The sequence below is a fragment of the Grampus griseus genome, assembly GCF_964374135.1.
Source record: "Grampus griseus genome assembly, chromosome: 10".
Classification (NCBI taxonomy): Eukaryota; Metazoa; Chordata; class Mammalia; order Artiodactyla; family Delphinidae; genus Grampus; species Grampus griseus.
The window spans coordinates 66,762,648-66,790,647 of NC_139004.1; the positions used below are offsets into that span (position 1 = coordinate 66,762,648).

A 28,000-nucleotide genomic window follows, 5' to 3' on the forward strand; every position below is an offset into this window, starting at 1 on the left:
AGCTTACCGCGGGTCACGCATGTCCGGGCGCCGAGCTTGCGGCAGTTTCTTCAGGCTGGCGGGCGAGTGGGGAAGCTTTTCAGGCAGGTATGCGTAACACCCTCGAGACCTCGAGTTCGTCAGAGCTCTGGCAGCCTTCCTTAAAAAGTCTGTACCCCCGTTGTACAGATGGAGAAACAGGCTTGTGGAGAGGCGACCTCGCGGTGCGAAACTGAGAGGGAAGCTGCGCCTTTGACTTCAGGCCTCGGCTCCTCCCTGGGCGGCGCTCTGGTAGACAGAGCTGCCTCTGGAGTCCAAAGGACTTGTGTCTTGACTGGGACAGTACCTAGCTGGGTGACTTTGGGCAAGTTGCTTCCAGTCTCGGAATCTCATTTTCCTCTCTGTTTGTCTCTGAAGAGCGGCACCTAGCAGGTGTTCAGTAAAGGCTAGTTTGAACCCTGGTCTCTGTAAGAGGAAAGGAGACCACTGGTTTTAAACCTTCAGTTAAATTTGTTTGTGATAACTTACATATAAATTAACAGAAATTGTCAATTTTTTACCTGGAAGTTTATGCTGGTGTTTAGGACTATGGGTTAAATTGGGTGGAGGGGTGATTTTCAGCATACAGATCAATGACAGTGCATGCAAAATGTCAAAAGCAAAGCTCCCAAGCAAGGGCAGTCTCCTCCTCCTAGTAATATTAGTCAAGAGTATATAAAATTGAGTTCCTCTATGTGTTGAGCTGGCTCCAAGGCCCTTGATATTCATTGACCGATGCACTGCTCACCGTGGAGTTTGTGTTATTTTCCCCATTTTATGGACGAGGAAACTGAAACACAGAAATAATGACTTTCCCGAGGTCACACCCTCTGGGTCAGATAGATCTGTCCAACTCCCAAGCCTGGGCCCTGATCCACACCAGCCCATTTATTAGTAGGGACTGAGCTATGGGTTACGATCACTTGAGCCAAAAACATGAAGAAAATGTCACTGACCAAGACAAGAAAACTCAGATAGGTGGGTGAGGGTCTAAAATGGAGTCAAAGAGGCGACAGAGCAAGAGCATGCCCTCTCTCAGGCAACAGGTCAGAGAGGAGTGGGTCCCACAAGTCTCAGCTACTCTCCTGGTTCTCCTTCCCTATTCTAGGGCAGCCACATCTGAGGACCAGAGCCATGCTGAGGAGCCAGAGCCTGTGACCTTCTCCATCTCCATCCGGCTGAGGCCAGCCACCATCCTCAGCAGCTGACATCACGAGAAAGATTTGGGGACCTTGGGGAAGTACCCAAGGGATCCTTTCCCTGAGATGTGGAACATCGGGGCAGAATGCTGAGGGCCGTCCTATCTGGCCTGCGGTGGAGGGGAGGCATTTGGGGCTGCACCTTCAGCTCACGGCAACCCCATCTGCCTCCGGCTCGGTTGTTGAGTGCCACAGACCTGGTCAGCCACTGGACAGTAGTCTTTGAGAAAAGGGGCATCCCTGAGGCCCGGGAATCCAGTGAGTACATCGTGGCTCATGTCCTTGGAGCCAAAACAGTTAAGTGCAGTGTTGTCAGGAGGGCAGGAAATGGGGGGAGGGAGGACTCTGGGGAAGAGACATCCAGGCTTTTCCATTCCACTGAGAGTGCTGAGCCGAGAATGATGGGATTTTTCTGGAGGAATGTCTTAGGCAGATACTTATTCATTCATCCAGCAAACTATTACAGTGTGTGCCAGGCAGTAGGGGTTCAGGGATCACCAAGGTGGCCAGTGTTGGACCCACTGGCATTGTCTACAAAAGAAACCTGGGTCAGGGGAGCCAGCCACTCACATTCTCTGTGGTGCAGTTTCAGAGCCTGAGGCCAGGACTTTGGACCCAGCCCCTGACCCCTTGGCAGTTACAGTATGTCCAGGAGCTGAGTAGCTACCGATTGCAAAGGTGAGCACCATGGGCCAAACCAGAGGGCTCTGTGTGGGGAGCAGGGTCCAGCTTCCTTCAGCTCCACCAAGTTCATGGTCAGGGAGGAAGAAAGTGTCCGAGGACTAGGGAGGTGTTGGGATGAGAGAGTGATGAGAGAGGGGTCATGGTAGTAAATAGGAAGAAGGGAGGGAAGGAAGGTCTTGGCTACGAGTTCTGGGGCGTAGGAGACATGACCCTACCCGACACTTTTGGCCACAAGTGGTATCCCAACCCAGACATGGTCTTGTTGGTCCAGGTGCTGGCACTGATGATCACCCTGCTGCCCCCTCTGCAGGATGCCTGTGCAGTACATCCTTGGTGAGTGGGACTTTCAGGGCCTCAGCCTGAAGATGGCACCCCCAGTGTTTATCCCTCGGCCAGAAACGGAGGTAGGTGTGCCATCAGGACTGGGCAGGATGGGAATGAAGGGGGCTCAGGGCACCTGTCTTGTCCCAGAGTTCCACCAGGGGGCGCTGGAGCCCCATGACTGCTGTCCTTTAGAGGCAGCGCCCTTCCTGGCTGGCTGAGTAGGTGGGGCCAAGAGGAAAGAGGTCTCCTGTTCACCTCCTTGACTATCCTCACTTCCCAAGCCACTGCCCCAGCCCCTAGGCTGGCAGTGGCTCAAGATGCCCCAACTAGTGCTGCCCACCAAGTGCTCAGCCAGTTCCTGTCATTTCCCTAGGAGCTGCCCCATGGGCCCATAGCCTACCCAACCCATGGGAAACAAGTGCCCTCCTCTTCCTCAGGAGGCATGGGCAAAGTGGAGAGGGCTCCAGCTGGACATCTGGAAGCCTGGTACAGCTTTGTGACCTTGGGTAGGTCACTGCCCCCTCTGGGCCCAGACCAGGGAACTGGTTGGGACCTTTTACCTATTACATCCACTATCTAGTCAGGTAATCACCTGTGTTTCTCAAATTACTAGGACTGGGAAGTGTATGGTCCCAGCATGCTGTGTGTAGGTGCGACACCCTAGTCTTGGAAGAAATGCTTTCTATGGCCCTTCTTGGGCTTCCCCATGACCTTGTAGGTGGCAGGGCTGGGAGCCAGAGAGAGCAGAGCAGGTGGAGGGGTATGTGGGTGGGGGCTGGTGGGCAAGCCAGAGGGCACCAGGTTCTGAGAAGGGGTGTTTCCAGAAAGGCACACACATTCTTGGGAAATATCAGGCCTCATCCACCTGTCCCAGCCAGGGACCCAGAGCCCCTTCTCACTTTCCCAGCCTCTCTCCCTCAGCCAAGAAGCCCTCTGACCCCACTTGCCCCCTGCATCATGTGGTTGGGAGGCCAGGTCCTTGCCTTAATGCCCAGTGTCAGGGCAGGGACAGTAGGGAGTCTGAGACCTTGCTGAAGTCACAGGGATGTCAAGGCAGGGAGCATGGGGGCAGCACTCAAGACATCCTGTCTCCTGCGTCAGGGCCCCATACCTTACAAGGGGCTGAACCATCTGGGATTGGATGAGCTGGATAGGTGCAGAGACCCAGAGCAGGATATAGCCTGCTACCTGCAGACTTTTGGGAGGCCAACCTGTGGCCCCTTCAAGCATGCGACCTCTGGCCAGGAGGTCACTCACCATCCCCTGAGGCTGCCAAGGGTCAGGGCATGGGAGGGAAGCTACCGCGATGACCTTTGAGTCCCCTCAGAGCTGACCTGGCACCACCCATGTGTTCCAGGGTTCTGAGTGTTGGGTGTGGACTTCCGGCTCCCATGTGGGGGCCCCCCCTTTCCTGGGTGGGTCTGGGCCAGGAGAGCAACTCTGCTATAAGGGGTGGGGGAGAGGAGGGAGGCTGCGGTTGGGAGGCCAGGTCCTCGCCTCATTGTACAGACGTTTCTCAGAATTTGCCAGGTTGCCCCAATGTGAAGCCGCATTGGGGAGTGCCTTACCAAGAACTTGAGAGGACGTGGCCTGTGGTGGGGAGTGGGGAGAATTAGTGCAAGGGAGGGACCATGAAAAAAAAAAAAAGGGAGGGACCATGGTGCTTGCGTTCTCTCCATCCATTGAAGGGTGGTTTCTGATGATGGGTGCAGAATTCTGAAATGCAAAGTTGTAGACGGTGTGTGGCCTGACCAGTTGGGTTTTCTCTGGGGATGGGGAGGTGGCTCAGTCCCCGGACTGGCAGTGTGTACAGTGGGAAAACCAAGGTTGGAAGTGTGAGCCATTCTTGCCCAGCTTGGCGAGGTGAGGCTCTCTGAGGTGTGGGAGGCTCAGTGCCTTGTCTGTGATTAGCTTGAGGGAGGCAATGCTGCCTTCTTGGGGCTGCCTCATCAAGAATGTAATCCTAATGAGGGTCCTTATGGCACTCAGGTCCTGCTGAGGCCTTGCGCCAGCCTCTTAAGGGGTGTGGAGTCCTGTTGAGGCAGTGGCTCCAGGCAGAGCCGACAGCTGCCTGCTCTTTGCCTCCTTCCCACATTCCCCTCTGCTCCGACCCTGCAGTGTTCTTGGATTCTCCCCTGTTCACCTGGGAAAAGTGCCCTGGGCCTGTAACCAGCTCGATTTTCAGCTTCCCCCAAGGAGCCACCAACTCTAGGCTGAGGAGACTCTTTACTAGGTGAGGAAGAGAGTTTCTGGACTTGCTGGGAGTGGTCTCCATCCCTACCCCACCCCCCCCCAAAACCTGAAGTGGTCCTACAGCCAAGATAATCTTCCCCGGATCTGGAGGGTAAGGGAGAGGCCAAGGGGCACTGGTGGCAGTGGCGGCCCAGTCTCTCATCTTCATGCCCTGACCAGGGTAGCCATTCACACATGTGGTGTGTGTCTCTGATGTCAGGATGTCTCTCTGAGGTGGCTGGCCAGTGTGGTTGACTAAGGGGTCATTCTCCAGCCAGGGTAGGTCTGTCTGTGGTCAGGAAACCAAGAGAAGTTCATGCCCCTGACAAGTTTCAGCTGTCCAGCTGGCCACTTAGTATGTGGCCTCGCCACTGTGACCGCAGGCTCCAAGCCACAGCCCTAGACTGCTGGCTCTGTGCTGGTCCCAATGCTGTGGGCGCAGCTTGCTGCCAGCACTCCAGTTCTCCAGTGGTGCCTGGTACAGGCCTGGTGGGAAGGAGTGAGGGGAAGCCCTCTCTGGCTGGAGAGGGTCTGTCTCACTCATAGGCAGTAGCTTGTTTGGTGCAGAAGGGGCTTGGAACAGAAAAGGCTGGACCCACTGGCCAAGTTCCACCTGCCTTGGACTTGCTACCCTGGGGACAGGTGAACTTTGCTCCTGGGTTGGGATGAAGGATGAAATACTTTTGGGGACTCAGCACTGAGCAGCTTATGCGGAAAATGAGCCTGAGTGATCTGGAGCCCTCTGCTCTATCGGGGCCTAACTGTTGACACTGGGGCTTGGGGGAAGCTGCGGGTCTGAGGCTCAGGGTAGCTTCCTGTGGCCACTGAGAGCGTGCCCAGCGCTTGGGAAGTAGCCAAGAGGCCGCTCTGTGGGCCAAGCCCTGCCCGTGTGGGACATGCCATGATGGGTCAGATTCCTGGTCTTCACGTCATGGAGCATTCAGTTTGGTGGGAGAAGCACACCCCATCCTAGATCTTAGGCCCACAGTGAGGAAGGTCATGGCAGAGAGAGCCTGGAGGAAGTAGATCTCTTTCAGATGAAGGAAACACCTACTTCCTGACTCTTCCCCTCATTCCCTGAGCCAGCCCTGCCTGGAACCCCAGGAATCCTCAGCCTCCAGGGGGGCCTTTCCTGCCCTCATCCAAAGGGCAGGTCCCTTTGAGGGACTGCCCTTTCCCTGCTCCATGGCTCCATGCTCTTTCCCTGGTTCCCTGGCTCCATGCCTGGCTACTTGGGCCCCCACTCTACTGCTGTTTAGAAACATTTTGGCCAATGCACAGCAGCGGCCCTCCACCCTCACCCTATATTGGCTTCCATGCACAGTCTTCAGGTGACAGATGGGTGGGTGAGGCTTGAAACTCTGTTGTTTCTAAAGTGACAGTGTCTGAAAGTGTCCCCCTGCCACCAAGGCAGGTACAGTGCAGTTAGGCACCTCTTCCCATGCCATGCCCACATACCCCATGCCCTGTGTGTGCCACAGCCCCCTTCAGATATGGGGCTCAGGTAGGGCTGTCATCCCCCTGCCCCTCCATGGAGGGAATTTCCTGTCCCTTTGACCTGGGAGCCTCTCTGGGGGGGCTGTGAGGAAGCTGGGGACACACTGGCCCCTGGTTCTTGGCCACCATGAGCTGCAGGCCAGGTTCCCAGCGGGGCCTTGGCCCCTGGACCTCACTTTCCTCATGAGGGTCTAACAGATTAATACAGGGAAACCTCCGGAAGCAGGGCCAGGCACAGAGGGGTTGGCCAGGGACCATTAAGTATGATTCTTAACATTGCTGTAAGCACAAAACAAGAGGATGTCTGTAAAAGGATTAGCTGAGGCTTACTGAACACTTACCATGTACCAGGCATGAGATCAGTGCTTCATGAATGTGCTTCTGTTAAATCTCCACCTGCCCCCAATGAGGTGGGTTATTCTCAACTGTGCTCAAGTTTACAGATGGGGAAGCGGAGGCATGGAGAGGCAGTGTGACCTGCCCATGGCCACAGCTGACAACGAAGTTCAGTCTGGCTTTAACCATCCCCCTTCTACATTCACACAGGGGCTAACTATGCTTGGGCCTCTGTGCCAAGACCCACAGGAGTCAGGTCACTACCAACTCTGATCACGATCTATCTCCCTTGCAGGAGCTGGTTGAATGGGTGCTGGAGGAGGTGACCCAAGGGCCCCGTGTGGTGGGAGCTCAAGGTGGCCCACTCATCCTGGAGGTGGGCTGTGGATCAGGAGCCATTTCCCTCAGCCTGCTGAGCAAGCTCCCCCAGGTGAGCCCCCTATGCATCCCTCCACCCCACCCTGGGTAGACTGTGACTGGCACTTACTGTCCTTCCTGCTGATCCCTCCCCAACCCACTCTGCTAGAATTACTTGAGAGGAAATGACTGAAAATAGGAGGAAGACAGAGCTACCCCAGCCCACCATGGTCATAGCCTTTAAGTCCCATCCCCTTCCATCTGGCCAGACCCTGACCGCAGAGGAAGAAAAGCTACTGAGTATTTCCCTCCTCTTCTAGCAGAGGGTTGGAAGAGGGCTCTGGTCCCCAGGCCTGGCCTTTCCAAACACCCTGTCTCCCACGTACCCTTTGTTTGTTCTTGGGGCAGAGCCGAGTCATTGCTGTGGACAAGGGAGAAGCCGCCATCTGCCTGGCCCATGAGAATGCTCAGAGGTAGGGGGGCTTGGGAGCAGACGGTCAGGGTAGGGGGAGTCAGACTTTGGGGCCTGATCTCAACCTCTATCCAGGTATCAAACCCGCCAATGTCCACCCCCAAGAAGGAGGAGGCAGTGGGGGAGGCCTGGCGTAGGTCCCACAGGGTTACAAATGGACAATGGACACCAGGTGTCTTGCTGGTCCTAGAAGGGTTTATTCTCCCGTTCTTTGTAGCCAAGGGTAGGAGTCTATCCCCACCCCTGCTCCCACCCCCTCTCCCCCTCCCCATGCTCACCTTTACCTTCCTATCTCTCCAGGCTTCGGTTGCAGGACAGGATTCGGATCATCCCCTTCGATGTGACCTTAGGTACTTTCCCCACCCATCTTCCCTGGGTGGGGATCCTGGGTCCAGATGCTGATGGGTGGATGAAGCACTCTGCAGAGATAGAGGGATGGCTTACACACACACACACACACACACACCCACACACCCCACACACACCCCTTCCCCACCCCCAATCCTTGCTGAGGACAGGCAAGTCCCTGTTGCCTCCTGGGCTGACCTGACCCATGAAGGGACCAGCCACAGGATCTTTCTTACCTTTCGTATCCCCCATAATTAATGAATTTAACTAGGGCTTGTTTGTTGTCAAGAAGTAAGCAGAAGCTCAAGAGATAGCCTTTGGGACCAAAATACTTGAGTGTCTGCCCGCCCCCGCCTGGCCCAGGCACAGCATGACTTGGCTGCATCCTTTACAGAGTGCCCGCAGAGTTCTGGCTCCAGCTCTGGCTCTATCACATGCCCACAGCATCCTTGAGCTTCATGTGCCCCCTCCATGGAGTGTGATACCTGATGCAGGGTGGGGCCAGTAAACAGAGCCACTAGGAGTCAACTGACTGAGACCAGGCTTGCCCTCCATATACTCAGTCCATGTTGGCTATGAGGCAGAGTGTGGCAAGGCCAGCGGGGTGGCAGAGAACAGAGGCGCTTGCTTTGTCAGGCAATCAGAGATGGCTGCCTGAAAGTGGCACTTGATCTGAGTCTTGCTTATTGAGGAGGTTTTTGATAGGAAGAAGAGAAGGCAAGGACACTCCAGGGGGAGAACTGCCATGTCAGAGCATACACACTCCCAGCCAGGCTGCTGGCTGGGGACACTGGGCACTAATCTAGAAGTCTAGTTTATTGGGTCCAGAGATAGGTCTAAGTTGTGGTTTGGGGAGAGGGATTACCCAAGGGACATAGCAGTGCGTGGAGCTTCCACCCTTTACCTCCCATTCTCTGCTGTGTGTTCCCTTTGACCACAGATGGGAGCTGGGCACATCTTCTACCCTGGGGCCCTGTGGACCTGGTCGTCAGCAACCCTCCCTACGTCTTCCACCGGGACATGGAGAAGCTGGCCCCTGAGATCCTCAGGTGTGGGGTAGACCAGGGAGGCCAGGCCTGAGAAGGCCTAATGGGATGGGTCTGCCCTGGAGGACCATACTATCGGGAGGGATGGGGAGGCTGGGGGGCTGAATGGGGCAGTGGTGTTGAAAGAGAAGCTCACTCTGGAACCCACAGACCTACTTTGGTTCAGCATCTGCCTTCCCACTTAAGACCACTGAACCTCTCTGAGCCTCAGTTTCCTGCCTCTGAAAGGGGAGTGGTAGAGCCTTGCCAGGCCATGGGGAGGACTCACTAATGACTAAAATATCAGACTACAGTATACAACACATAGAAGGTGGTCAGATGGGTGCATCATTTTCCAGAAGACTGAGGCCCAGAGAGGGAAGGGACCTTGTCCAAGATTGTGTGGGGGCTTAGCAGGAAAGCTGGGACTAAGACTCTACTCCAGGCTTTGCACTGAACCATCCTGTTCTCAAACGGTCTGAGAACCAGGGGTAGCCCAGCAGCCTCTGGATGAGGCAGTGGTAGTGAGTGTCAGGGTGCTGGCTTCCAAATTCCTGGCTCTCAGGAGTGGTCAGGGCCAGCTCTATGCCTCCCCAAGCCAAGAATAGGAATATCCTTGTTGTGGGGAGACCCTCATGCCCTGGGGGTAGTCAGTCAATGGGATTCGCTGAGCATGCCCAGCACTGCCTGGTAGGTGGCTGCCTGTAGGAGGTAGGGGAATCGGAGCTGCCATCATTCGGGGTCCTCAGACTTTCTTCTCAGCCCAGAGTGTAAGTTCCACAGAGCCTTCTTTGTGGAAGTCCTGGTCAGCTTCTCCATACTTTTCAGATACCCCATCCCAGGTCCTTAGCTCTCACTGTTTTCCCCTTCAGCTATGAAGATCCACTAGCCCTGGACGGTGGGGAGGAGGGCATGGACATCATTACCCACATCCTGGCCCTGGCACCTCGGCTCCTGAAGGACTCTGGGTATGGATGGGGTGTCTCCTGAGTCTGACCTCAACAGCCTCCTCCCCTCCCAGTATGTACTGGGCCTGCCCTGGGCGTCATTCTGCCTCCACCCCTCCCAGCTGGGACAACCCAGAAATGCAGGTCTAGCCTTGCCCAGCTGAGCTGACCCATTTCTCCCCCACCTAGAAGCATCTTCTTGGAAGTGGACCCAAGACATCCAGAGCTCGTCGGCAGCTGGCTTCAGAGCCAGCCTGACCTGTCCCTCAATCTTGTGGCTGTGCGCAGGGACTTCTGTGGGAGGTGAGACTCTACCCTCCCCCCAGTCCCCACAGCCATGCTGGTCCTTCCACTCAGACTATCACAGCTCTGGCTGTGGGGCAAGCATGCGGTTCCCACCCCCTGCTCATTCCCCAGGGCCCAGGCAGTAACTGGCCCCTTGTCCCTGTCTCCTTAGGCCCCGGTTCCTACATATCAGGAGGTGTGGGCCACAGCATGGTTGCCCTGTGGATGCCTGGCCAGGGCCCCAACCTGCCAGAGTGCCTGGCTGACATTTCTACCTGGAATGCTACTTGGAGGGAGGTGGATGGTGCCTTCCAGAACCCCAGATGTTTGTGGCATTTCCCATGGCTCTGTGATTCTCCATGCTCTACATTTCTAGGAGACTTGGGAGTAGGCACGAGGGCAGGGGTGTCCTTCCTGGGCCAGCAAAGAGCAAGAGCACCCACAATCCAGCTTAGGAGCTCAGCAGACTGGATTCCCAGTCTGGCCCCATCGGGTCAGTGTAGCCAAGGCAGGTTGCTTTGTCTCTGTGGGTGGAATTGCTCTAGGGATGTTGGGAGATACGGCCAATAAAGTGGCGAGAGACCAGCAAGTGGTGACCTAATGTTTTGTTATTGTGATTTGTGGGTCCCCTGACCCCTTGCCCTTAGGCAGTGCTGGGGGTAAGAGCTTCCTTCTGCCTTTGCAGGGCTGGCTGGCAGGCCCCAGCTGGTGGTTTGGGGAGCAGTGTAGAGAAAGGCACATGGTTGCTCCTTCTGGCCTTGGAAGCCAAGGTACTTGGCACAGATCAGCTCCCTCACAAGGGCTGGCGTAGCACTCAACACACGCCCCTAACTGGGCCTAAGCTCTGAGCGCAGGAACATCGTCTGAGCTTGAGCTTGGGGATGGCAGCCTACTTCCTGGTGGGGATGGGGCTGAGGGGCCTTGCACAGTTCTGGGGTCACATGTCCACGTTCATTTAAGTGAAAGCTTGAGCCAGTGAGGGGTGAACAGGGCTTGTGTTTACTTTTTATTCCCATAGTTTTGAGCTAAAACATTCCTTCCAAGCCTTGGGGTTTCTGAAAACCCATCTGTCCCTGGTAGGAGCTGGGGAGAGTGAGAAGCTGAGACAGAGTGGGCACCAGGTTTTGACCTCTACCCTAGCTCTGGTCTGCAGGCTGGTGGCTGCCGGGAGGCCCAAAGGCCCTTCTGTCCACAGAGACAGGAAACCTCCAGGTTGGCAGGTGCTGGTGTTAGCCTGCATCAGGGTGGGTCTCAAGGAACATGGCAGACTAGGCTGACTCATTCTGTTGGTCTCCCCTCCCATCCCCCCAACCCAGCACTTTCAGAGGCCTGACCTGGTGATGCAGTGGCCAGAGGCAGTGTGTGGTAGACAGCATCCTCTGATGGAGCCAGGATGCTGGGTTCTAGAGCTGTATCTTGCAGTGGGACCTTGGGCAGCTCCCTTCCCTGTGAGAAGCTGGCTTTTCTGGCTCCAAGGCCAGTGCAAGATGGCAGCCTCATTTTAATCTCAGTCAGTCAGGTAAAGTATGTAGCTGGTATTCAAGGGCCCACTCCCCAGGCAGGGACTCCACAACAGAAGACATGGCCTGCCTGAGGTCCCATGATGGGAGGAGGCCAAATGGAGATAGGAAGTTAGGTCCCTGCCTTGGGAGAGTCTATTGCTGGAGTTATACCTGGCCTGAGCTACTCCCTCGCTGTGTTTGGGGGTTGTATTTGCCTTAGCAGAGGCCACATTGCAGTTCCCAGGGCTACCGTATCCTGCTCCTTGCCCAGACCCAGCTGCATGGACCTCAAGCCGCCCATGGCTTCCTTTGAGGAGGAGCCAGGGACTCCCAGCCATGGCTGTTCCAAAAGGAACCTGGAAAGGCGGTGTGGGCTTTCAGAGCCCCCGTTTGCTCTCAGATCTTGGCCTGCCTCACCAGTATTGCCCTTCCTCTCCTACCTGTGTCCTTGGGCTCTTGCTCTCTTCACAGCATCTCAGGGTAGCTGCCTTGACCTAGCAGTCTGTTGCCTCCTTGTCCCACACCTCAACCACTGATGGCTTCCCTGATGGTCTCACCCTCCTGGCTTCAGGCCTTGGCAAGCATGTGGATATGGCTCCCCAAGAGTACATAATAATGGGGAGTGACAGTGTAGGCATAGTTGGGGTCACTGAAGCAGGAGGCACCCTTGGGGACAACTTCCTCCCATGAGGCCTGACTCCCCTGAGAAAGAGGTGCAGGCCAAGTGGACTGGCAGGGCCGGGCTTCAAGCCTGCAGCCACTGGCTTGACTGGGGCTTGGACGTTAAGCTCCAGTGTTGAGGCTACACCAGCCTGGGTGCAGATCCTGGCATCTGCCCCTCACTAGGGTATGTCCTTGGGTAGATGACTTCAACTCTGTCAGCCTTGGCTTTTAAGTCTGAGAAATGGGACCAAGTGCTTTCTTTATCTTAATATGATGATTTTGAAGAGACCATGGGTTGCACCTTTCATGGGGCACTGTGAACGTTTTCACTGCTTGCCTTGGAGGGCAGACATAAGGAGGATGCTGTACCCTCGTGTGTGTCTTGTGGTTGGCACCAACACGAGTCAGGCAGAGACATGGCAGTCTGGAAAAAAGGGAAGGCAGGGATTTCAGTCTTGGGCTCTTGACTTCTCTCTGCCCTCTGGAGATGGAGCCACCAAGAGGCTGGTAGCCTGGCAGCCAGATCTCCCCTCAGTCCCTCCTTTCCCTCTTCACCAGGGCCTGAGTGCCCCAAGGTCCAGGCCAGAGCAGCCTGTGGCTCCAGCCCAGGGAAAGCCAGTCTCACCTGCCCTGTCTCCTCCCTCCTTACTGGGGCTGGAGCAGAGATGAGCTGCCTCCTTTAGCATGTGTCATGGAGCCCAGGAGACAGAACAGCAGGAGGATGTGGGGCTGATGGTGGAGTCCAGGCTCTACAGGCCCTTGAGGTCTTGAGGGATGTGCCTGATGTCCACCCAGCCTCTGTCAGCTGGAGCCCCAAGCGTGGGCAAAGGGTGTAGGAGTCCCTGATTGATGTACTCTGGAAGAGCAATTACATCTCTTCTGACAGTTGAGGAAACTGTCAAGTTGTATGCTCAAGTTGTATGCTTTTCCCAGCTGCCCATGGCTCTTTCCATGGGGCCCATCTAGCTGCTTTATTGACATGTACCCTTTCTGTTCTCCCCTAACCCCACCTGGACCCTGGGCCATTAACTTCTCCCAATTCCTGCTCTAAACGCTTGGCTGGCTCCCCATGACCTGAATGTGGTCTCCGTGTCCTGCAGAGTCCAGATCTGAAGAGGTAGGGGAGGATGACTATGGGAAGGGTCTTGGGGAGCCCTCCCAAAGCCTCATCAGTACTCTGAGTAAGCTTCCATCAGAGCAAAGTATTCCACTGCTGACTGGCTTTGAGAACTGCTTTAACCTACGTAGGCCAGCATGTCCCTCCCTGTCCATCTTTGGATTCTTTCTTCCACTGCCCTATACTCCAGCTTCCCTGCAGAGCTATCCATTCCTCAAACACCCCTCCTTCCCTTTGACCAGGCTGTGCATTCATCAGAAATGCTCTTGCCCACCACTTCTAGTCCAGATAATCCTCTCCTTCAGGCTCCAACACAAATGCTCTCTCCTCTGGACCACCCATCTGACCTCTGGGTTCTCCCCACCAGACCCTAGTTCACTTCTTCCAGTAGCAATGACATTCTGTCTCATGCATTTGGAAGCCTTCCTGTCTCTGTCTTCTCTCTGGGGTCCCATGTGGGTCTAGCATACACTAAGCTCAGTAAATGTCCACCAGTAAGCCAACAGTGTATGCGTTTTCTAGAATGGAGCTGGAATTTCCCATGTGGCTCATATCGTACCTGACAGCAGCTCTCACATATTCTGGTCAGCAGGGAGAAGAAGCTACGAGGGCTTAGCCTCCCACCCGAGCCAGGCAGCAGTTCAAGTTGAGCCATAGCCACTTCTTGGGCTACAGTGCACCTGATCTCTGCACAGTGGCCACACCGAGTACAGGCCGTCCTTTCTGCAGCAGGGGCAGGCGCCAGGTTTTCTGGAGCTCTGGGCCCCGGCCAGCCCCCAGCCAGCCCCCAGCCAGCATTGGCCAGAACAGCAGCTTGATCCCCCCTCATGACCCCCCAGTCCTAGGACAGGCCATCTGGGCGGGGATTGGGACTGGTAAAGCAATCTTCTCCCTCCTGTAGTAGGCAGAATAATGGCCCCAAAGATGCCCATGTCCTAATCCCATAAACCCCCAGTCCTAGGACAGGCCATCTGGGCAGGGATTGGGACTGGTAAAGCAATCTTCTCCCTCCTGTAGTAGGCAGAATAATGGCCCCAAAGATGCCCATGTCCTAATCCCATAAACCTGTGAATTTGTTACCTTACATGGCAAAAGGAACTTTGCAGATTTAGGGATTTTGAGATGGAAAGATTATCCTGGGTTATTCAGGTGGGCTCAATATAATCACAGGGGTCCTTATGAGAGGGAGGCAGGAGTGTCAGAGAAGGGGATGTGATGGTGGAAGCAGAGGTCAAAGCGATGCCATTGCTGGAGGAAGGACCATGAGCCACGGAATACAGATGGCCTCTAGAAGCTGGAAGAGGCAAGGGAATGGATTCTTCCCTAGAGCCTTAAGAAAGAATGCCAGCTTGCCAATATCTTGATTTTAGCCTCTTAAAACTGATTTTGGATTTCTGACTTCCAGAACTGTAAGATGATACATTTGTGTTGTTTAAAAACACTAAATTTGTGGTCATTTTGTTATAGCAGCAATAGGATACTATTATGGATTTTGGTACCCGAAGTGAAGTGCTGCTCTAACAAATACCTAAAAATGGAAGTGGCTTTGGAATTGGAATTTGGAAATAGGCAGAGATTGAAAGATTTTGAGGTGCATGATAGATTGCTTTGAACACTTTTCCTCTGAGCAGTGAGGTGGGTGGGGATGGGGGTGGGAAACCCTTCACAACCTGGAGACCTGAGCTGCCCAGGCTCCCTAGAGCTGACCCTTTCTTGGAGTGAGAGACTAGAAGACTGCCCAGCGTGGGACCCAGAGAAGCTGGCCCAGGCACTGGGAGCTGTGGGGAATGGAACTGGGATCAGGGGGAGAGAGCAAAGCTGGCCTCCATGGTCTATCTCCAGTGGTATGGGGGCCACCCAGGCCCTCAGAGGGACCTCAGAGACTGGATCCGAGCCTGGTCCTGACTCCCATGGAGTCACGTGGCTGACCCAGCACCCCTGGAGTGTGTGATAATGAACAGGGTGTGAGGGTGAGCAGGTACTGTGCCTGAAATGAGTGCAGCAGCCCCTGACTCCAAGGTGATCCCTCCATGTAAGCCATGGAGGTTTGGCTCCTTCCAGCCCCCAGGCAGTGCCCAGCTCCTGCTACAAGCCTGTGCTGGGCTGTGTGGCTGGGCTAGAAGTGGGTCATTCCTAGGATTCTCAGCTTCATGATCCCCAGAGCTGAAGTGGCTACCTGGAACCTTCAACCCTATCCCTGATGTCAGCCACATTAGCCCAACTACAGCCTTGGGTGTGCGGACAGATCTGGGTCTCATTTGAAGCCCTGATGGTAGTTGTGAGGAGAGCAGGGGTTCCTCTTTTCTTCCCTCCCTGAGAGAACTGGTTATGCACCCTGCCAAGGAACCTTTATCATCTTTGGCCTCATAACCAGGAATCCGATGTGTAAGAGCTTCAAATTCTGGGACCACTCCCCTTCCAAGACACTCCTGTCAATCATCCTATAGGGAAACAGTGGGGAAAAGCCAATTTTACAGTTCACAGAGTAGGAGAGGCAAGGGAAGCTTACGTCAGCCTCACTGGGAGCCCTGGACTGAGCTGGCTTCCACCTGGCTTTGGCCATGACTGAGCGGAGAGGTGAGGTGGCTCAGAGCAGCTCTGCCCAGCGGAAGGCAGGCCTTGTCTGGTCGCTCCTTCTCAGAGGCTGGGGTCTCTCTCAGAGACTTCGCCTTTCAGAGCGAGAGATTCCACTGTATTGCCCCCTGCTATGCTGGGTCTATAGCCCTCTCCTGGGACATGCATCTAGGGGAATGGAGGGGTCAGGTCTCCCAGCCTACTGAGCCCCAGGAGCAGATTATTGGGACTTGAAGCACCCATAGAGATCCTTGTGTGCAAATGAGAACATTAAGGCTCAGCAGGCCAGGGCTGGGGCTCAAACCCAGGTCTCTTCTCTGCCTCTCAGCCTCCAGCCCTTTATCAGCTGCAGACCCCCAACCTGCCTTGCTTTCCAGGTATAGTCTTGTCTGCCATTCCTGGGAGTCAGTGTGAGGCCAAGCTACGTGGGCGAGTAGAGTGAACCCCGAGCTAGAGCTGCTTGGGCCTTGTTTGCCCTTAGACCTTGCAGCTGAGTGAAGTATCTGGGCAGCCCCCTGGGCCTTCCTCCTCCTCCTCCATCTCCTTGCCATCATTTCTTGAGCTCCTGCTGGGCACTAGGCCCCAAGCAGCTGCTTTACATTTATTGGTGTTAATCCTCACACAACCCCACAGACTGGGTTTTTAATCATCTCCGTGATGAGGAAACCAAGGCTCAGCAGGGTGCAGTCACGGATCAGGTCTCACCGCTGGATTGGAAGGGAGGGTGAGGCCACCATTGGTGCCCATTTGACTGGTCAGAGACTGAGGTCAGCATAGCTAGGTCCTGGGCTGCCCCCTGCAGAGCTTAGTGCAGCGGTCCACCTGGGCCTGTCGATCCTCAGAGCAGGAACAGGGGTTGCCAGGGTTGTTCCCAGCGGGCTTTCCAGAAGCCCAGTGCCTACCTTGGTGGGCCCTTCTCCTGGGGTGTGTGCAGCATAGGCTCAGGCCTCTGTCTCCCAAGCCCTACTATGTGCCAGGCCCCGGGGAGATGATACCAGTCAGAAGAGCTTGTAAAATTTGGAGATTGAATGGTGCACCCTGAACCAAGTGCTTCTGGGATTATCTTATTCACTCTCAAGACATCCCATAAGGCAAAGTCAGTGAACCCTCCCATTTTACAGACGAGGAAACTAAAACTGGGAAAGGTTAAGGAACCTGCTTATATGCTGGCTGAACTGGGATTCCAGTGCAAGCCTAATGACCCAGGGCCTGAGGCCTTGGTCATCACACCTGGCTTGAAGAGGGTAGGGTGCAGGACAGGGATAGAGCAGGCCCAGAATGAGGACAGTCCGGGCAAAAGCCTGGATGCCTGAAGGCACGTGGAGAGGACTATGTTGTGGTGAGGTGGTGGTGGGTGCCTTTGGATGAGCTCTGAATGCATTTCTGGGTACCAGAGCCTAATTTAAGGGTCTCAGGGTGAGTTACAGGGTCAGGTAGGCATTGAGGATATTCTCTAGCTGCCAGGAAGAGGGGACTGGGGCAGGAGGCGGCAACTGGGCCAGGATCTAGAGGCCGCTAGGGGCTATAGCAGTGGCATATAGCAACAGGCCTTCTGGAAGAGAACCAACTCACATCCATTGCTGAGGGATTGGATGTAGGGTGGGGGGTGGCCAGGACCACGATAGGGCCCAGGGCTCTGACTGGAACCTGGGGGCCCTGGAGCCACCCTGAACTGGGCACTGGGGTACTAGGGACAGACAGCTTGAGAGAGTGGGGTGCCCTCAGGCCATCCCATAGGCAGTGTCAGGGGCAGTGGGCAGGGGTGTCTGGAGATCCAAATGTGACCATGTGGGGACATAACCTAGAGGCAGCCCTTTAGATGGAATTGTGAAGACCACCCTCCCAGGCCTGAGCTCTGTCAACAACAGTAACTGGGCATCTCCATGTGTAATGGTGCCCCGTGCCGCACACACTTTATCATAAATCCTCTGTCTGCACATGAGGGGAGCCTTCCTTGGCCCACTAGGCAGATGAAGCAACTGAGACTTAACCGGTGCAACATCACACAAGCAGGAAGTAGCCATGCTGGGCTTTGAACCCAGTCCTCTGACATCCCAGCTGGAAGGGGAGTGAGCAGGCCACAGAGGCCAGCTGCAGCCTGGGGCCCGGATACCCAGCTGGGGTGCCCCCAGGGCTGACATGGGCTTCCAGGGCAAAGAGGAAAGTGGTGAGTCAAACAGAAAGCACCACATGTGGAGTGAGCTTCCTCCCCTCCCAGCTGCCCCTGGTGCCAAACTTTCAAACCCCACAGCAGAGGAGCGCATGGGGGAGGGGAGGGCAGTGAAAGTGGCTGCTGCTGAAAGGAGGCTCTGATGTACTCCGGATGTGGGGTGGGACTGACAGACACCCAGACTCTGGTTCCCTGCTGACAGGTGGGTGAGGAAAGTGAGTCCCCTCGCAGCATAAGGAAGTGTAAAGCCTGCCATATCAGGCGGAACGTTTCAGGTCCCCAGGCCTGGGAGGTTCTGGGACAGGGTGCAGGTGGATGTGCCTAAAACCCTTCTTGAAGGCATTCCCACAGCTCAAGAACTGACCAGGGCTCCCCACTCTCTCTGCTTACACAGAAATCCTCTGTCTCTTGTCATTCTGCCCAGCCCTCCTGCCCAGAGCCCTAGAGCTGTAGAGTTTGTTCTTTCAAACCAAGTTTCACGTGGAACTCAACTATGTAGTTTTTAAAAGATAAAAGCATCATTTTAAACATAAATGTATTTTATAAGTTCAAATCCTCAACACTTTCTTAGCATTAAGTCCATCAAGGTGAACAGCGATGAGCACTGACGTTTGAACTGGGGGCTAGGATGGGAGTTGCAGTCTTATGTCAGCCTCAGCGTTCAGTGTCTTTTCAGTGTTTGGTTTTGGTGGCACAGGACCAAATGACCCCACCAAGTGATTCTCACAGATAAGTGGTTACAAATGGTAGCATGTTTCTGAAGGGCCCCTTGCAGTCTCTTTCATTTGCAGGGGCAGCAGGAGAAGGCTCACGTCCAGCTCAGCCCAAACCTGGGTCTCTGGACACATGGGTAGGATTCTAACGTATCATAGTTTGGTGTTGTGCCCATTTGAGTGTGTGTGTGCTTTTTAAAACTGGGCTTTTTCCAATAGTTAAAAATATGAACGAAAGAGAGAAAGAGGGGGAAAAAAAGGAAAGGAGGACGGGAAGGGAGGGCAAGGAGAAAGAAGGAACTCACGTGGGGCATCTGAGGATGCCTTCACTCAGGTTCTTGGTGAGGGCAGCCTCTGTCTCTCCTGGGAAGCCCACCCTGACTGCTCCGCCCCTACCTGTCCAGGAGGTTCCAGTGCCTCCTCTCATTCAGCATCTGTCTCAGCAAGTGAATCTGGGCCACATACTTCTGAAAAGTCTCAGGAGTCCACGACTCCCTCCTGGCTCTGGTGTGGACTTTCCACTCAGTCCCTGGTTCTGGGGCAGGGAAGAATGTCCCAAGGAGGGGACAGGGACTAGGGGCTTCCCCAGGCCCTATGTGGGATCTCCAGGGGTGGGAGGACTGGGGAACCCAGTGCCCCTGAGAGCCTGGGGTTTCTGTACCTTCATTTCTGGGAACTTGCTATACTTTAGGAAGAGAGAAATGAGAAGCAAAACCCTAGGGCCCCAGCACCACCAACCCCCCTTCCTGTCTTCCTTCCGCTGAGTCATAGCCAAGAGCCCAGCACCTCTGCCTCCTTTGGGGCCATCTGGGTGGGGTGGAATTCAGAGTCGTGTGAGGACACAGCATCTGGACAAGTCCTGTTTTCCTGCCAATATCTGTGAGGGACCCAGACTTGCTGAGGCCTGAAGCTACCTCCCAAGTTCGGAGAATGGGTGACTGAGGTCCTTAGTGTCCTGTCTCTCCCCCATCCCCAGCCCCACTGTTCACCTGCAAGCACTGAGCACCAACTGTAAGCCAGGTAGGGTGGTTCAGATGGGGCCCTGTCCTTGAGGAACTCATGGATTTGGACATGGACGACTCCTGACAGGCCCCTCATGACTGGCTGGGTCCTTAGGCTTGCTCTGGTCTGCAGTAGGGAGGCAGGCCACATCACACATGCCCATCATAGAGACCTGCACACCCCTACACAGGTACCCATAGATATGTGCATGTGCACAGGTGTGGGACTTGAGCATGTGGGTCCATGTCCATGATCACAGGTGTGTCCACGCAGGGCTTCCATTGGATGGGGGAGCTCCAGGCTCTGGGAACCAGTTCAGGACCTTGTGTGTGTGGCCTCTGTGAGAGGCCCCAGGTTGCTGAGGGCCGAGGCTGCCTTCCATACTTGGAGAAGGGGCGACTGAGGTTCTTATGAGGTATCACCCTGTCTTGGAGGCCCAGCTACTGTCTCTGAGTTATGGGAGCCCATGGGAGCTTGAGTACTGTGCCCCCATTTCATGGAAAAGAAAGCTGAAGCCCAGAGAGGGCCCATGACTTGCCCAGGGTAACACAGCAAGTTAGGGGAGATCTGGGAGGGGAATGGGCCAGACCTGGGCACCTGTCCACATCCCTGACCTTTCTGGCCTGGCATTTGGGGCTTGGCAATCCCTGATGACCACACTGCATCAAACTCTGGGTTGATTCTCCCAGAAAACCCACCTAGGGACCAACCACAGGGTCCTCCCAAGCCTTGCCATTCCTAGGAATTTCCCCCACACTACACCTTTGCTTGGGCTGTCCTAGCTGTCTGGAATGCCCTTTCTCTCTCAATCAATCTCTGTCTATCTCTCTCTGATTCTGGAAATAAAATCCAAACTTCCAAATTCTGTTTAAATGGTTTCTATACCTTCTTTGACCCCCTGGAACTTTCCCCTGCCTCTAGCCTCCCTCAGCCTCTGTCCCCCTCACTCCCACCCATTTTGCACCCACCTACTAAACATAAAATTGACCCCTAGAGCCCTAGGCTGGGTGTGAAGGGTCCTTTGAGGCTGAGACAGTGAAAGCCCCACTCAGGCCAGCCCAGCCCTCCAGACTTTGCCAGGCACTGGGGTGGGCCCTGGAGCTAGGAGAGGAAACCGCACCTCTGCTAGGCCTCACCATCTGCCCCCAACTCTGCTCCTTCCCTGAAGGCCCAGAAGCCTAGAGCACTGTACTCTAGGCAAGATTGATCCCTCGGAGTTTACCATTCCAGCTTTTGTTTATTCCCCCACACCCTGAGTACCCCTCAACTGGGGGCTAGGCCTGTGTTTGGTGGGGTGGAGGGTGGGGGTTGAACAAAGAGTAGAGAAGCTTCAGATTTGTTGGGTGCCGCCCTTTCATTAAATGGCCCTGAACAGAGCTGTCTGCTCCTTTCCAGAGCTCTTCCCTTCCACTTGGTCTCAGGAGGTGGGCAGGGAGTCTGCCTTTGCCCCATGAGGCAGTGAGCCCCATCACTGCCTGGCTATCCCCTCACTCCCCTACACCCCTAACTGGGAGCCTAAGATTAATTGTCAGGCCTACCCTTGGTGCTAGAGTATGAAGGAAAAATTGACAGACACTGCCCATAAGGAGTTCATAGCCTAGTGGAGGACAGAGGCAAGTAAACAGGTCCTTATCCTTGGCCCATGTGGCATGCATTTGATCACTGTCTGCTCGGCACTGTGCCAGGCACTGGCCGTGGGCAGTATTCAGATAAGGCCCCGCTTGCATGGGGCATATCCCTTCCCACTCAGGTTTCCACACAGCAGTTACAGTGCTCAGCTTGAGGCTTTCTCTATGGCAGAGGCCAGCTTGGTAGGTGAAATAGGCAGGGAGTTCACCCCCTGGAGCAGCCCTAAGCCAGTGACTAGTGGGAGTTGGTGGATACACATCCCAGCTTCCTTACCTCTCAGGTAGGACAACCCTGATGTGCATTCTACACTCTCTCTCAACCGAGGACTGACCTCAGTTGCCCAGAGAGAGAGCACACTCATTAACACAGCTGCTTCGGCTTCCTTTCCTTCCCTGTCTCACTTCCCCTGTCCTCTATGTCAGGAACTGGGAAGGCTCTGAGATTTCACCCAACTCACAAGCTAACAAGTTGTCATATTCCCGAGGATGTTGGCAGAAGACACAGATTCCTGCTTGAGAAACAAAGGTCAGTTTACTTTCCACAGTAACAGTAGACAGAGTATCAGCATTTTCTTGTACCACTTCCCTGAACCCCAATTCCTGCAGAGTGACCCAATAAGGGCCAGATGATGCCTGTATTGCAGTGGGTTGACAGGAGAGGAACCCTGAGATCAGGGAACCCAAATCTTTTATAATAGACTATAAACAAACCTGCCCACCCTTCACTCCAGAGGCAGATATTATCTTTATTATACTGGACAATAAATCTGCCTTTTTCCCTGGAGGGAGACGCTATCTCTATCTTCTAAGGCTGTTCACTGGAATAATCACCCTTGAAAGTATTGTTTGGAACAAGGGCAGTCAGTGCCTCTACCAGCAAGTGTACAGAAATGGGAGACAACCAGGAAAAATTGCCTCCCTATCCTCTACTGGTGCTTCTTGACATCACCTCTGAAATAAGCTGTTTGTGTTTGGATCCTTGTCCCTGAGCCTGCCTCTGGGGGAAACCCTCCAAGACTGGGAAGATGACACTAAATGGGCAGTAATGGATTTCTGGTGTGGCTCTCATTTCTCCAGACCTGTCCTGCAAGTAATGCAGGGGAGCCACATGAAGGAAGAAGTTTCCTTACCCAGAATCGATACTGTTGTGACTCTTAGGGAGGTGCTCTAAAAGACTCTTAGGGTGTCATTTTTTCATGTTTAAATATTTAGTCCATCTAGAATTATTGAGATTTCCCTGTGTGAGGTAGACATTGGACTTCATTTTTTTCCCAAATCAATATCAATTATTGGATTGATATTGGATCAATATCATTTATTGGAAATTGTGCCTGGTCTGTCACCACTCTCTTCTAAGCTGCTTGGAGGCTGTTATTTAGAATGTATCACAAGCACACAAATGATCAATTCACAATAAATGGACTAAAGAACACATGGGCATCACCATCACTGGGGATTTGACACTCAGTGGTGGCACAATGTGAGACAAACCCAACACCCACTCGTGATGACACCATTCAGACCCCAAGGAAATGGAGGGAGGCTGTGAAACAGGCTTAGAGTTCACAGGGGATTTGAACACTAATTGGGAAGGTTTCTTTCTATAAAAATATTTAACAGTTAATAAAAATTTCAAAAAGTTGAATAAAATTTTAGTTTAAATCTTTTTGACTTAAAATTTTATATCAGTTCATTATAACTTATAGTTTGTATTTTGCCTTTTAATTTTACTAATTTTGATTATTTAAAAAATAACTTTTTGGAATGTATTTTAAATACTTCCAATTTCTAATATTTAAATTTAATTCATATTTTTGTGCTCTTTGAATATAATATTTTATTTTAGTCTTTTAAATCATTATTGCCAATAGAATAGTAATTATGTGAAAATCTTGACTATAACAACATAATCAATAGTTTTACTGGAATTAAAGCAAGAACAGTGAATGTTACAGAATAAGTATATAATACCTTATGAATTAGGCATGTCTTTATCTTCTTACTCACTTGGTATCAGTGAACACCTGAACATAAGCAATAATCATTAAATTGAATCATCTTTGATATCTGACTTTCTGATATTTTTATGACTTTCAGACATACAAAACCCACAGATTTACAGATTTTTTATTGTTTTGAAAGTTTACTTGTTGAGTAGGAGGATAGCACGTGTTTTATTAGCAGTTTGTAGCTTGACTTATGATTTTAAATATTTAGATTCTGTAGTGTGGGCCTCCATTTGTCCTTTTGCCCGGAGCACTGCAAATGTCAGGGCCTGTGCTCCAGTGGGAAGAGCAGATGTGTCCATAGTTCTTCCTGTTGCAATAAGGGCCAAAGAAAGAGTGCTTCTGGGGCTCTTGTCTACTTGGGCCTATGGTCAAGGGGGAGCCAGAGGGGTGGATTGGGACCAGGGAGGAGACCCCAAGGAGAAAAATCACCAAACATATTTACTCCTCACCATGATTCTGTAAGGTAAGAAGTCATGACTGGCTCAAGTCATGCAGAGTGCCTGGCTCTGGAGCCACCTATATAGAGCAGGGCACCAGTGTCCTCTGCAAACCCACTATGTGCCACCTAGCAGCTCTTCCCACTCAGGTCAGGTGGTTCCAGGTCCAGTCCTCCCATGGTATCTTCCCAGTCAAGGCCAGCCTGACCTGGGTGCAGGCGCCAGGGCTGCTAAGTGGTGGAGAATGCAGCACTACACTGCCAGCTGCCTCAGGTAGCCCCAGAGAACCAGCACTCCAAAGCGCAAGCATAATGGTGAACTATGTCCCTAGGGTGCCCCACCATCTTCCTGCAGGAGTCAAAGGGCCTCTCTGTCACAACCCTGCCTCACAGCCCCCGTCTGGGCACTGAGTCTCAGCCCTTCTCAACCCCAGGACTGGCCTCTGGAGGATGGGCTGGGGGCCCCATCTCTGTGACATGTCGGGGGTGGGTGGGTAGCAGGCTTGGAGCTGTGCTCAGTGAGAGCCAAGGAGTGACCTGAGGGCATGAGGGGAGAGGCAAATCCCTGCCCACACCTCTGTCCAGCCTTAGCCAGGGAGCGTTCTCCATTCTTCTGAGGGCAAACAGGTCCTGAGTGGTTAAAAGACTGCCCCAAGGTCACCCAGCTAGAGAGGGAGGCCCTTACTTCCCCTCTGTGCCTGTCTAGACATGCCCCCCAGCACCCCTTCAAGACCCCTGCTGTCCCCAGGACCCTGTGATGGGAACACTCATGGCTACTCCCTCAAAGTGTGACTAGGTCCCAATCCAGTCCCAGAACCAGGTCACAACCTGCACAGCCGTCCTGGGGGCCCTGCAGCTTCTCTTCTTCATCGTCTAAGTAGGGAAACTGAGTCTCCAACAGGCCAGATGTGTGCTCAAGACTGCACAGCTGGGCACTGGTGCTAGGACCATACCAGGTGGCCTGATGCTGAGGCTGGGACCTGTACCCCAGCTGTGGGACAGGGATCTGAGAGGAAAGACACTCTAGGAAAAGACTGGCCTGAAGGAGAGACAGAAGTCCTGGCCAGAGGTTTCCCATTCATCAGCAAGGGACTCAGTGAGCAGGGCCTGCCACTGCTGATCCCACCTTGCTCGCCCTCCTCCTTCCCCTTAGCCTTCGTAGCCCTCACTGCTCACCAGCCTGGGCAGTACACTTGCACCTAACATCCCACTTTCACCTGTGCCCCCTCACCCGCCTATTGCCCCTCCTCCCAGGCACGCACGCCCGCTTTTTCCCTATTGTTTCTGGTTGTCCACTCGGTGCCTATCCCTGGGCTGGATGCTGGGTACCGCAGAGGTTGTGCCAGACCTGAGCCTGTCCTGGCAGAGCCCTTAGAGGGACCCTGCAGACTCAGTGCTGAGAGAGGGGAGTCTAAGGAGGCACCCACAGTCAGGGAGGGCTTCCTGGAGGCAAGGATCCCAGCTGTGGCCTCAGCACCCCCTCCCCCTCACCTAGGTCACTGCCCCTCCTGTGAGCCTCTCTCTGTGGAGTGGCCAGCGGGTTCCAGGAAGCGTCCCCTCGCTCTGCAGTGCCGATTCCAAGAACTGCGGCTCCTGGCAGCACTTGCTCAGGATCCTTTCCTAGAACATAGGCCTCGCCCCACCCAGGCTGCTGGGGTCTCATTGGGCAGCTGGCAAAGGGAATGAAGGAGGGAGTGCCCTGGGCGGGGTCCTCTGTAGAGTCCGGACGCTGGGAGGTGGGCCTAGGCTGTCAGCCTGGAGAGGGTGGCCACACTAGGGTCGGGGGACAGGAGGTCAATGTGTGTGAAGTCACTTTGACTCCCAGTCAGCTAGGGGGCGGGGTAGGCCCAGTGAGTTCAGCTCACAGCCTCCCTGCACACACAGGAGGCTCACCCCTTGGACCCAGAACTTGGGCTCAGCTTGCTACACTCCATCCTCGATCCCCCGACCCCCGTCCCAGGGTCCCATCTCATAGGCAAATGGCACAAGCCTTACTCTGGCCTCAGAGCAGGCCTTCATCAGATAACCTCCAGAGGTATAGGCCAGGGGACAGGAGTGGCAGGTTCTGAGCAGTGAAGGGGGGATGGGACAGTTGGTCCTTGGAAGGACATGACACCTGTATTATTAATCTTATAATTTCACCTTGCCTGATTATGATGGAGGAAGTCACCCCATCCAACACCCTCAGCAAGGTGGGTGGGGGTTGGGGGTGACAGGCCCTGATTCATGGGCAAGGACAGGGCCTAACTTCCTTCAAGGTCACTGGGCCTCCCACTCTGGGGCGTGTCCTCCACCCCTGCCACCTCTGAGCTGGCACCAGGCCTGCCCGCCCATCTGGGACCTGCCAGATCATGTTGAGCAACCAGTTCCTGAGAAGCGTTGAAGGCTGTTTGGTTTAAAATTAACTCCCCGCTACCCCTCCCCTGCCTGCAGGCCTCCTCCGAGTTCTTGGAAGAGGCGCTCTGCTCTTTCTTCCTGGGAAGAGGCCTCTAGCCACAGCTGCTGCGATTCCAGCAAAAACACCTCACCCAGGGTGGGGGTGGGGGGTGCCCATTCCACGCCTTCTCTGCCCTCTAGTTCTCTGCCCTCTGTGAGGCCCAGGGATACTCCTGGAGCCTAGCATGCCCCAGTTCATCCACTGAGACCCAGAGGAGAAAGGGGGTGACTGTCCGGGTGCTAAGAGCAGGTGCTATTGCCCCAAAGCCCACAGCTCCGCATTCAGGCACCTGCTGGCTCTGAAGAGAAAAAGGGCTATAGAGACCCAGTCTGAGCACCTCTGGGGTAGAGAGAGTATGAGCTGATCGCACTGACAGCAAACCCAGGACTTTGGTCTACTTTAAGACATGTATGGCTCAGAGAGATAAAGCAATCTGCCCAGGGTCACCCAGCTTTGCCTGCCTAAGCTCAGCCTGCCCACTAGATGCCAGGCTGACAACACTGACCTTGCAAGGATGCCCAGAGGCCAGACCCTGCAGGCACTCACACTGGCATTAGAGCTCTCTTTTTCTCTTACCCACACTCCTCTAACTGCTCCGGAAACCCATCTCCTTCTGGATAAGCCTTCATTTTCTAGTGTTTCCTTGGGCTCCATGTTTCTGTGGTTTTGGAGAAAAGGTTTCCTGAGAACCTGCTCTCCTAACAACTCCTCCTACCATGGCCATCTACCCAAAGGAGCTGAGAAATACAAAGGAATGTTGGCCAAGTGGAAAGGTCAACACACACACACACATACACACACACACACATTGATGTTGCTCAGAAGTAGGGCTGGTGGGGGTGGGGAGGGGAGAAGTGCTTCTTAGGAGAAGGCTGAGAGGCGAGAAGCACTTTTAAAAACAAAGCTTTGGCCCAACCCAAACTATGAGTGAAGTCCTCACCTCTGATGGAGGAGGAGCCCGGCTCTGGTGACAGGAAGGGCCCAGTCTGGCTCATCGGTGCTGGGTGTGGGGAGTCCCTGGAACAGGGCTGTGCCTGGGGAGCATTTGCTGGGTGCCACTCCCCTTCCAGCCACACCATCAGAGTGTGGATCTCCCTAGTGGGGACTGTGCAGTGAAACAGTCCTAGAGGACTGCCTGGAGGAGTTGTGGCCATCCCAAGTTCCCTCAGCCCTCAGAGGCCACTTCTTGCACTCGGGGCCCTGCCTGCTTCAACCAGGCCTGAGTCATGGAAGCAACTGCCTTTCCATTGAGCATAAAGCTTTGGCCACACAAAAAGTCTCCTCCTGCTTTGGGCCTGCCACATCTCCTGCTCAGAGATGAGCATCAGCTTCTACTCACCCCGTATTCCCCCAAAACTAGGCATAGCCACTCTCCAACCACCCTGTGGCAGGGCACTTCCACTATCTCTGTTAGACAGATGGGGAAACTGGGATTTCCCTGGCAGTCCAGTGGTTAAGACTCTGTGCTTCCAATGCAGGGGACGTGGGTTCGATCCCTGGTCAGGGAACTAAGATACCACATGCCATGCGGAGTGGACAAAAAAAAAGAAAAAAAAAAAAAGAGCTCTTGGCTGTTTGTGCTCCAAGGAGGAGCTGTGGAGGAGGCAGCTGCTTGGCTGGGGAAAGAGGGAGCCAGAGCCCACCTCACCTGTGACTCAGCAAAAAAAAGACATGGGGAAACTGAGGCTCCAAGAAGCTAAACCATTCGCTTAAGATCCTACAGTGATTTGGGAGGCTCTGAAATTTGAACTCTGCCTGAGTTCTTTCCACTTGGCTAATTTGCCTCTTCAAAGACATCCCCAGGAGACTTTCAGGGGAAGCATGGTGTGTATGTGTGAGAGAGAGAGAAATTTAGTCAAAGAATGGCTCTTTTGAATTTGTTATGGAAAGTATGTTTTCTCCTTCCCAGGCTGAAGAGACCTGGGAAAACTCAGGCTCCAGGGAGATTCCCTAGGATGCAGTGGGTGCCCAACACAGGCATGAATAAATGCAGGAGAAGTTAAGGAAGACTTCTCAGAAAAGGAG

The 28,000-nt window shown here is 54.0% G+C and overlaps 1 protein-coding gene across 5 annotated transcripts; it reads left to right on the forward strand.

Moving 5' to 3' along the window:
- HEMK1 (HemK methyltransferase 1, mitochondrial release factors N(5)-glutamine) lies at positions 1 to 28,000 on the forward strand. Of its 5 annotated transcripts, none has more exons than XM_082664293.1 (11): positions 1 to 87; positions 1,127 to 1,513; positions 1,804 to 1,895; positions 2,212 to 2,305; positions 6,586 to 6,720; positions 7,056 to 7,120; positions 7,420 to 7,469; positions 8,408 to 8,516; positions 9,365 to 9,460; positions 9,629 to 9,742; positions 27,885 to 28,000. In XM_082664293.1, the coding sequence occupies exons 2-11, from the start codon at positions 1,304 to 1,306 to the stop codon at positions 27,976 to 27,978; spliced, it is 1,059 nt and encodes a 352-aa protein (XP_082520419.1). In that variant the 5' UTR covers positions 1 to 87; positions 1,127 to 1,303; the 3' UTR covers positions 27,979 to 28,000. The 5 variants fall into 5 exon arrangements, with proteins under 5 accessions (XP_082520419.1, XP_082520418.1, XP_082520420.1 ...); XM_082664292.1 differs by lacking the exon at positions 27,885 to 28,000 and adding an exon at positions 9,897 to 10,306; XM_082664294.1 differs by lacking the exons at positions 1 to 87; positions 27,885 to 28,000 and adding an exon at positions 9,897 to 10,306 and having other exon boundaries at positions 1,354 to 1,475; positions 2,173 to 2,305.

Coding starts and splice junctions, on each gene's coding strand:
- HEMK1 (XM_082664293.1), top strand. CDS start 1,304: ATGCTGAGGGCCGTCCTATCTGGCCTGCGGTGGAGGGGAGGCATTTGG. Junction 1,514..1,803: donor ATGTCCTTGGAGCCAAAACA/GTTAAGTGCAGT, acceptor TCTGTGGTGCAG/TTTCAGAGCCTGAGGCCAGG. Junction 7,121..7,419: donor GCCCATGAGAATGCTCAGAG/GTAGGGGGGCTT, acceptor CTATCTCTCCAG/GCTTCGGTTGCAGGACAGGA.